Raw genomic sequence first — 10,979 nt, forward strand, 5'->3', positions numbered from 1 at the left:
TCATATGCAAATAGCATGCACCTTGCTGCTAGACTTTACCCTAAGTCACTCTATTTTACTGCTGTAATACCGTTCAACATGTAATGAAGTGGAGATTGCCTGGAAATTTAGACTTCAGGAACCAAGGTATTTTTCCTTATGTCATCAAATGTGAGTCCAAGAAGATGAACAATTAGTGTCCACATGGTTTGGTATGTTGGAATGGGAAAATGCTGTCCAGAGAAGAAAAACCTTTCCTCCTGGAGGCTTAAAATTTTCTTGTGAGGGTGAGAAAGGCATACGTTCCCTCAGTAGGCCAAGATCTTAAGTTTTTGTCTTCTTTAATGACTTGGTTTTCCAAAGTAGGTGATTATGTGTTTAAAATTGCCCTTAAAATTAAGATAAAACTCAATTCTCTTAATAAATGTAGATAATATGCCAAATTACTATTAAACCAGCTTGTAATGAATCCCTCACTAATTATATACTGTGTCTTTTATAAGTTGTGGTTTTACAGCCCACACAGCATGATCCATACTTCTAATGAGTGGTTGTCAGCCCCAAGCAGCAGAAGCATGTGGTTAGGCTGTGAATTGCCTAAGACTCTTCCACAATCTTCACTGAACCCGAGCAGTCACTAAGCCCTTCCAGACACTGTGCTCCAGTTGCCCATTTGCTGCTGGGTCTAAATCAGCCTCTTTCTTCTAAGTGGAAATTTCTATTTAAATCATCGTCATAATAATGAAGGCAATAATAGTTTACTTGTTACTTTGTAAGAATTTTGGAAAGGCAAAACAGAAGTACAGAGAAAGCCTTCCTTCAAGAGCCTTAGTGGGGTGGCAGAGTGGAAGAATTTTTATCAGGCTCCTGGAGTACAGGCTGGGGAAATGCTCTCTCCACTATACAGTATATACTATGAGTGTACTTTCAAGCATACTGTATTTAGGGGTGCAAAATTCAATTTTTAGTATAAATCTTCAAAGTGGGAAAGATACTTCCTCCAGCTTTCCTTCCTATCATTTCTTCCTCAAGAACATGCCACATTAAAAGCTCTATCTATTTCAGTAGAGCAGGCTCATCCACTATGGTGCTTTAGAAAGTATCTTCCTTAGCCTACACTGAAGCCAGGCAAGAGCACCCGTTCTACTAAAAGAAGAAACTTTTGTCATCTCCCTTTTCATTCCCTGGAAGAGGTTTCAAAAGTCAGTTCAAAGCCTCAGAAAACTGAGGCAGATGGACTTTGGAAACTGAGAAATAAACCACGTGGTTTGTCTCTTCAGAAAACAGGATGGTATGTTATAGCTACTTGCATAGTTTTGTGTAATTACAAAAAGTAGTATTCTAAAGGTCGTCGACTTGCAGGGCCAGATACACAGTGTAAATCAGCACAAGCAGTAACTTCCCAGCAACATGATCTATGTGCTGAGGAAATGTACAAGGAAGAGCATCCAATTTGTCTGTTCTTTATTACTATGGGATTGTTTCCTTGTATATCTTGCATATTTCTTAATCTTTCATCAAATCTAATAACTTATGCATATTCATCATACTGAAGTGGACTGTTTATGATTACAAATACAGTATTCAAATATCGTCAATACAGAAAAATAAATTACTTTTCCTAAGATCCATTTAAAGCCAAGGTTTCAGAACAGACTGCTTGATTTGTACCATGTTATATCATTCTTTTCTCCTGCACATTTAATGGATAAAATTTATCCCATGCCTCCTGAGCTGTCATTGTGTTTCTAAAGGCCTTCATAAAAGCTCCTTACTGGTTATTTTAATTAGAAAAAAAGTGCATTAAACCATACTACTTGTTCAGTTGGAAAACATCATTTGACAGAAGAACAGTCTTCTGAAAGAATACTACCTGGCCATCTATATGCATGCATGTATCAGTCTGCATATTTTCTTTTGAACTTTTTAAATAATGTACTTCTCTACCTCCTCTTTATTCCCCCTCAGGGCTCACACTTGTTTCAATCGTCTGGACCTTCCCCCTTATCCATCATTCTCTATGCTATATGAAAAACTGTTGACAGCAGTTGAAGAGACAAGTACTTTTGGACTTGAGTGATGCACAAACCACAGTGCCCGGCTCTTTGGACTTTTGTGGATCTGCCTTCTCAAAGAATGAATGAACGTTTGTATTGGATTTCCTAGAGGAAAATCGTTTTATGATGCAATTCAAATAATGAGGTTCCATGAAAGAGCTTATGAAGCAATTATAAAGCGTTGTGATAGTGGCAGAATTCTCTGCAGTGAATCTAGAGTGTGCCTGACGTGCAGGGAAAAACAAGTCTTGCAATCCACACTTTTTCAGGTCGGCCAAACTTGTTATGTTTTATTTTCTGAGCAAACAAGAAATGTGTGATCCTGTGTTGTGATCAACCTGACTACTGCAAAACTGACATGTACCTGAAAACTGGATTTCACCAGAGTTGCTGAATAGAAAATTCAAGTCAAAATGTGAAATCATTCAGGCCCCCACCTACTCAGTAAATTAGCGAAAAATCATACAATATACTTTTTTTTTTTTTTAAGAATGTTCATTAAGGTACATTACTTTATGCCATATGTTATAACAGCATATTCAGTATTTGCTATACCTAAGACTACGAGTGCCTGCATGGTGTGCACCATAGAATTCAAGTTCCTGTGACAGAAGTGAATTGGAAGGAAAGTCAGTAAGAAAGGATGCAACAACAATGGCTTGCATTAAGGAGGTTTGTGGAAATGTTTGCCAGTGCTGTATATGACAAAAGATGAGCTGTTAAATGAACTTAATAACTTCATAAAATCAGACTGATTTTATGGTTTGTACTGCATGAAAACTATTTTAAGAAGAAACTAGAAATTTATCGCAGCATATCAGGAAAAAAAATCCTAACACAGCGACTTCTGTTTATTTTTATAGGCTCATTGTATTACGTTTCTTAGAGTGTACACAGGAAACAAACAAAAATGCTCTTTCTGTTCTTGTCACTTTCCATGCTTGAACAGACATTCTGCTAGTGTTTATTCTTTGAGCACTATCAAAGGAAAAAAAAAAAGCCTTTTATTTTTATAAGAGTAAAAAACTCCCAAAAATATTTTGCACTGAAAGTACCAAAGTTGATGGGACATTACGATCTGACTGACAGCAAACTGTATCACTATCAAGTATCTATAAAAACGCTTAGGAACCAGGCTTTCTTCACGGTGCCATGTCTATAGATATCAGGACTGTGCACATAAGTAATAATTTTATAATACTATATGTGATATCGTAATATGCATTTATTTTAAATGCATCTGGATCATTTTTCATGCATTGGATAACTTAATGCAGTGGAGTTTAATACAGATATTTCATATGCTCCCCACAACTTTTTATTTGTACAGCACCATGAAACACTAGTTCATTTGGAAATCTATGAGTAACCTACTCTAAGGTGAGTCACTGGTCATAATGCCACTGTTCATATCAATGAACTCCTACAAGATGTAAAGTGTTCATTGTGTCTTGCCTTTTCACTGATAAATAGTTTTCTTATAAAATGTTATTTGAAAGAATTTTTATGGTATATCAAACATTGCATGGACACAAATTTCCTCATGCTTAATTTTGCTGAAATACACAAGGCTTGCTTGCATCTATTTTTGGTACTTTCCTCTAGATGGTCTTGTGGAACACGAATGCGGCTGAGCACTTTCTTGTACAGCTGCTGTAATGCAGTGCGTCCAGATGTTTTAAATTCCAGGAAGTTGCACGTGGACACTGGATGACAAGAACATCAATCTAGCTTTGCGCTAGTCTTCTTGGTAGCACTGAAGCACAGCATGCCCTGTTTCGTGGGAATAGTAGCCTCTGAAGTAAACTCAACGTTCTCACTTTGGAGACTCTTGAAAGGGCATCTCAGGGAGGTATCCTGCTCGTTCCTTTGGGAGTGTTTTTCCTATGGAGAATGTCAGCGGAGGTGTTGTCAGCAAAGACTGCCATTCCACCTTACAAGTTGGAAGGCAGGTGCAGCTGTGGTGGTGGCTGCAAAGACTGAGAAAACCCTTCAGGCTTCCTGAGCAAGTGTTACCTGTGCAAAGGAAACCCCACTTGCAAAATCAGAGTGAAAGTATTATTTGATTTCAGGAATAATTGAGCTTCTGCATGACATCTGGGACTCTGTTACCTAAGTAACGTAGGTTCTCCTGCTCTACTTCTGGCTGGCATGAAGTAGCAAAGAAAAATCCAAACATTTCCCTATTTTTACACATATATTTATCAGTCTTTGCTAAAATTGCACATCACAGATGCTAATGCACACCTTTTTTCAGAATGCGGATGAGCGAGCAGTAGGCAAACTGACTTTTCATCAGGTCACTCCAGCATGGCTCATGTTTCATATGATCCATTCACTGAGTAGCTAAAACTCAGGCACTCAAATCAGAGTGCAACTTTTGCTCGGTTGAAGGACTGCAGAATTTTGATTTTACACTCCTGTGTTACCTGTGGTCTAAAAAGGAGATTTCCCAGGTGGAAACTGTATCTACGATTTTTGAACCAGGAACTCTTTGGAATGAAAAGTTTAAATATTTGGCACACAGTAAGTTTATACTAGTCTGCCTTTAAGTTATGCTTTTGTACAAATCTAGAAGAATAAATGCATCTTGTCAGTTTTTATTTAAATATATTTACTACACCTATTTGTTCTGTGTTTATGCATACATAAATAATTGAAATCAGTCACGATGATCCAGTATTCTGTAAAGATGTGATAGGATCAACAGCGGGTCAGCTGTCAAAAGAAATCTGGAATCCATGTAGCATTAAGATCCAGAGAGACTGAGAAGCTGCTTCTTGCTCTTTTTCTGCCAACATCACCTGGAGGACTCTCAAGAAATCCTATTTGAAAGTGATGAAGAGTTAGCTGCCCAGATACAGCTACCTGTGCTGCCTCGAGCACGTGGCTGGCTCTCAGTGATTATATAGGCAGTGCTGTTGCTCTGAAGAGATAAGCAGGGAGGGTGTACAGAAAAGGAAGCCTGACCTTTGTCAGACCAGTACATCTCCTGGCTATGGAGTGAAATATTCTCTCCTCAGTGTGGGAAGCCTTTCCCATTGAACACGTCCCAAGTGATAGCCAACTTTTGTGTCCTGCAGATGCAATCAGCAACCATAGTGCTTTAGCTTATGTCACCCTGTGGCAGGCACAAGGGGCCAGAATAGAGAAAGATGAAGAAGCGTTTCCAAAAGCTCTGTACTTCCTCAGAGATTTTCCAGACAGTGCTAAGGAGCTTTCCACTTAGGAAGGAAAAAAGCTAGTCTTCAAGGAGTAGACAAAAGATTCCCTTTGGCTGTAGCCGTGATGACAACCTGTACTAACTTCACCTACAGCATCTCCATCAGACAAAGTCTAAGCACCCGCAGAGTTGAAGTGAGGTGCCCATGTTTCCTGCTGTGCCAGGAAGCTGAGCCATGCACTGCTAGCCAAAAAGCAGCCAGCGGGTCCTTGCACACTGCGTAATGCCCAGCACCCAAGGAACCATGCCCACCTCTTCCTGGGGTACACCTGTGCCAGGTCTCAGCACCCCTGGGCATACCAACAGTCAGCTGAACCACAACACTCCTAAATACACCAGGAAAGCTTGTCATCATTGACTTTATCCAGTGCGGTGCCTACTGTAGCAAGCAGTTAACCATTCAAAAGCTGCAAGCCAGGGTGCTTACTGTAGCAGTGTTTTCACCCACAACAGGTGGGAGATGGCTGTCTGTTACCTTTGTAACACCTTCAGCAGCACATTGCAGGTTATCTTGTGAAAGTATTCTTTCAATCCAAAATAAAATCCCATTTAACACGATTCTAATCAAAAGCAAACCTTTTCCCCCACTCTCTACCTGCTTTTTTCCTTGGTATTCATCAAATATTTGCCCCTTTCCTTGCTTTTAAAAATAGTTTTTGTTGTCCATGTTGTGAACCTACCATAAAAAGGTGTTGATGCTTAGAGAGCATCTAGGATGAAATCTGTCTGCGTATGCAGGTGTGCTGGGCACATCATGAACTCCACATTAAAGCTGTTAACCTTAGTGAATATATGTAATCTTTAGCGAAACCGAAAATCGAGGCAGCAGCATGCTGGCAGGACATCAGATGAAGTTTCTGGCATGAGATAAACTGGCAGTGGACTGGCAGTTTGCTCAGTTTCAAATTATAGGAAAGAAAGCAGTTTTGTGGTTTCCTATGTATTTTTAATCCTTTTTAAAAGTCAAAAAAAAAAAAAAAAAGGCTTCCTTCTGAAGCATTAGCACTGGTATCATCTGGTTGCTGACTCTAATCTCAGCAGTATTAATTGCAGATGTAAAGTCACTCCAGTGCTATCTGCAGAGGTTTCTGGAGATGTGTGCAAGCATCCTGTCTCTGGAATGAAGGAATTCCTGTGCACAGAAGGGGAATCTCTGGTAGCTGTGTTTGAATAGCCTGTGTAAGTTCATTTCCCATGGCATACAGCAAGTTAATTCTTTTTAGTGATTGAAACTTACTTGTATTAAATTATACTAGCAGTTACATTTTCTTGCCACCGATTTTAAGCGGAGGACTAATCTATTCCTGTTAGCACTAATGGGAATTGGGCAATAAGGATGGTCTCCAGTCGTAGTTACAAACTTAACCATAAGAGTGTTAATGTTAACCTTGCAGTATTAATGCTCAACCATCACTGCTATTTTCTCTTCTCATCCCTTCCTCCCTGGGCAAGCAAATTGAACTCTAAGCAAAATTTCAGAATAATTACTCAAACGTGGCTTCTCAAACTGTTTGCATTTTGGCTTTACTATGCAGTCTGAAACAGAACTGCAGAAGTATTAGGGGCTGATTAGCTCACCAATTGCAAGTAAAAAACAACTTTACAACTTTATTAGCATAGTCACAGTGGCTGCTGTTGGACTAGTCTAACCTTTTACTTAAATATTCTACAATAAAGAAGCATAAAGCATTGAATTTGAAATTCCTTGCTTTCAGGGAAAATAAATATATGTTAGGTAAGTACTAGGGGGAGAGAACTTTACTGTAAATCCATTAAGGTTAAAAGCCTTTTTACGACCCATTTTTGCTACTAATACGCAAAATTATAAAGCTGGCCATATAAACACACAGTTTTCACAGTGTGTGTGTTGGTTTACTTGTTGCGTGTAGGCCATTAGCTTCACAGTGCTTCTGTTTGGTTTCAGACTGGTGCAAATGCAGTAGACATCTAATATTTCAAACATTCATTGCTATGAAAAGGTTTTTATTGAAGCATTTGTAGTATTTACTAAAATAGTTTTACTGGAAAGAAAAGTATTGTTCAGGCTGAAACTTCATTTAGGGCTCTACTTTACAGATTTTGTTCAGTGACATTATGCCATAGGTATTATAAGGTAAACTCATGATTAATTTTAGAGTTCTGATTAAAATCAGTGACATACTGACCATTTTGTCACTGCTTAGAAAGACTACTGGCTGTAGGTAAAAGGATGACAGTCACGGACTTCTCTGAATGGCTACAACCTGTAGTAGTATCTGTATGTATTCAGAATGCAATTACAATATTTCCTGAGGGCTACTGTAAAAGAATTACTACACTCATTAATCAGCCCCCTTCTAAATTGATAATTGCAATTTTGAACTTGATTCCTTTATGTACCAAGTGCAGTCAGATTACATTGCAAATGTAACCTGTAAAAAACAAATATAATTGTAGATGCCTTCTGACAATTCTCTTAAACTCATGGTGAATGTGAAAGGAAGCCAAGCTGTTTCTTCCAATCCTAGATTCCTTTAAAAAACTTCTGAGTAATGAAAATTGTGGTATTTTTTGTTGTTTTTCCAGTTTGTGTTTGTTTGTTTTTAACTTCTAGAAACTTCTCCTTCGGCCCCACTAGAAGAGGCTCTGTCTGTCTTAGAGGGTTTTTACTAAGCACTCAGGAGGTATATTGTTCCACTAATTTAACATAGTTTTGTGCTGACATCAATATAATCAGTTTTTAAACATAGAGACCTACAAAACTCCATAGGACTCTGGTCTCCCTTATGCTGGGCTGCCTTCCAAAGGCTGGCCATCCTCTCCTTTTTAATTGCACATAATCCTGCAATCACCTGGAGACAAATGCTGATGGCCTACACTGACTGTAACTATAGTATCAGAGTGAGATTGTGGTGGTATTTATTTTTTCCATCAAGAATTAAACTGGTCTCCTTTGCAATGAGAACCAGCTCCCTTCAGTACAAAGAGTCCATGGGATCGTAGCTCCTCTCACACTGTGAACAGTTGAAGAAAAAAGATCTCTTAACCTAATAGTACTAAATGTTTTTTGGAAACCGGGCATGTGATTAGGTATCCAAGGGTCAAATGTGCTTTGACTTCAGTTTTGCCAAGTTCATAGCGAGGCAGGGGATTTTTCCTGTGATATTTTATGTTGACAGAATTGTCCAATTCTCGTAAGCTGCTTCAGGCTGTTGGCTGGAAGCACAAGCCCTCACAGGGACGCAGATGAGCGTGGATCCGGAGATCACAGCAGAGGGGGAATTGTTTTTGTAGTGAGGTCCGTGCCTTCCACAGATGGAGGCTTTGTCATACAGCCCTTCAACTGGTTTCTTCCAAAGGGTATTTCACATCTCCATTGCCTGTTAGTTGCAGTACAAGCAGCTCCTCACATATTCTATTGACTATTCAAAAGCTCTCATGTTAAATCAGGAGAATTACAATTTTTATAGTTAAAAATATTCATCTAACAATAGAAATCTGGCCAGTGAAAAAATACTTTGCTGAGACATCATATTTGATGGTCATGATGACTGTAGTCAGACATTGGAGCCGAGATTACTACATGAATAAGCAAATAAATCTCTGACGCCTCATAAATAGTGCTAAGGAAGGAATGTAATTGTAGGTGCTGTAATGATAAGATACGGCAGTTCTACAACATGCGAAATGGAGCTGTGGAACAGTGCTAAAGTGGAGACAAGACTGAAAGAGTAGGGACAGGAAAAGGACTGGGCTTGGAAATAGCTAGTGGGGCAGTGAGCTGTGCTGACCACTGGATGTACAAAAGGAGATACTTTTAGCTTGAAAATTAGGCTATGATAATGTGCCAAGGAAAAATGACTATTTATCCTGAAATAGGTTACTGTTACTACCACTGAAAGACATGTTGGCTAATTATTTCAGGTTTTGAAAATCTAAAGCACACAATCTGAAAACCATTTTCTCTTTTTGTTTATTTCTTGTTTTACCTTTTTTTATTTTTTAATTTCACTGCTCTCAGGAAAATGAAAGCTTCTAAATAAGGGTCGTGTCTGGAAGTCCTTTTTAACTGGTTTTACAAATAATTATTATATTTACTACTAGCTGCATTTGGCAAGAGAAATAGTATCTGTTAAAAAGTTAAATCTTCACTACTTAAGAGGACTTTCATTTTAAATGTGATGGGCCAAACCCCCAACATTTATCTGTGTGAAAACATAGGTTTGTTTTTTTTTTAGTGTTTGAGTTTTGTGTTATGGTTGTGTAAGAACTACGAATTTCCACAAAGAGTTTTTTTGTCATTCTGGGATTGATGTGAAGTTTCTAAAGGTTATTTAAGATAATAAAACTATTCTCAATTATCTTGTTAGCTTTGGCCAAGCTGATGCAAGTCTTGAGTTCATTCACACTCTAGTGACATTGTCAGAAAAAGTATCAAGTAAGAGGGTAGGAAGAATTTCAAGACCTGGTCCTCTACCTAAAAGCTGACCTGGTTCTTTACCTAAAAGCCAAGACTATTGGATATCCAAGTCTGGTATAAAAGTCAAAAGAAGAATTCCTTGCAAGTTTTCTTCTTCAGCATGGTAACTGAGGTGGGAAGAGTTTCATGTAAACTTAAGTCCTAAACTAGAAGACATTCAGTGTGTTGGACCATAATGGTTCAATAGTTCCATAGAGCAGGACATTTTTCTGCAACGAGTCTGCAACACTCAGGAGACTGCTGTTTATTATCAGCATTGCAGGGAGGAAGACGAATTATAATAATATTAAGTACGTATATCATCTTAGGAGGATGCTTTTTCTTTGTACTCTGTTTTTCCTTGGAATGAAATAGCCTTGAGGACATCCACAAATTCTGATCAGCAAGGCTGCTTTTTGTATAAGTGATTGAACATTTACACTTGTAAGGCTTGGTACAGTATGGAAGGGGAAAACTTTGGAGAAAAGAAGGTCTTGAGGGATGTGGTGTAGAGTACTGGCTCCCCCAGGTCAGTCAGTATTCTTGCCCTTGCTAGGCTATGGTTTGGGTTATTCAGCATGTTTGAAACCGCATATAGTTTTACAAGTTTTTGTAGTGGGGATGCAGGCATCCAGAATCTAACAGGTATATAGGTGCATCTCCCTCATTTTTGACAATTACTTGATATAATTTTATACCAAGTTATTTGTTTTTAAAGAATTTCAGGCACTGAGAATATAGAGTGCATATTTATTTCTAAGCTTTAAGTAGGACACGTGGTGTATTTTTTAATCCTTTCCATATGTTTCAGTTAAGTGTTCACAAGACTATATATCAAATACAATACCAAGTTTTTCTATCTTTCTACAAGCTAATTTGTTTCATCTGAATTTGGTATATGTCTTTCAAAAAACACTAAATGGGGAAAATGTGCTTCAAGCATTAAGATGGTGTGTGTCCTTTTCTCCGTTTACATTGCATCACATTTCACTTTTTTTCTTTGAGGCAGAGAGAACAGATATGAAATGTGTTGAGTGTTTGACGGGCATTTGTTGTGCCTGGCTTCAAAGATTGTACTGTAATGTTTGACTGCTCACACATTCACATAATTATCTACTCAGTTGAATACAGGACTGCTGTGTTTTATTTCCTGTTATTCAAAAACAATTGGGGAAAAGATTTTTCTGTGTATAATTTTATTTTCGTACTGATCTCTATTTTGTTTAAGACCATGTTTCATCATGAAATCACTTAATTAAAATAAATCTTCTTACAAAATCCA

General features: G+C 38.2%; 1 protein-coding gene across 10 annotated transcripts in view; it reads left to right on the plus strand.

Annotated features, from left to right (window-relative positions):
• The window catches only part of HECW2 (HECT, C2 and WW domain containing E3 ubiquitin protein ligase 2), a 187,963-nt gene extending 176,984 nt beyond the window's left edge, over window positions 1-10,979 (plus strand). For all 10 annotated transcript variants that reach the window (XM_080599872.1, XM_080599874.1, XM_080599878.1 and 7 more), the window contains one exon: window positions 1,948-10,979. In XM_080599872.1, coding sequence (XP_080455998.1) covers window positions 1,948-2,059 — 112 coding nt within the window. In that variant the 3' untranslated portion in view covers window positions 2,060-10,979. The remainder of the gene's footprint in view (window positions 1-1,947) is intronic.

The sequence above is a fragment of the Anser brachyrhynchus genome (genome assembly GCF_964034855.1).
Source record: "Anser brachyrhynchus genome assembly, chromosome: 7".
NCBI lineage: Eukaryota > Metazoa > Chordata > Aves > Anseriformes > Anatidae > Anser > Anser brachyrhynchus.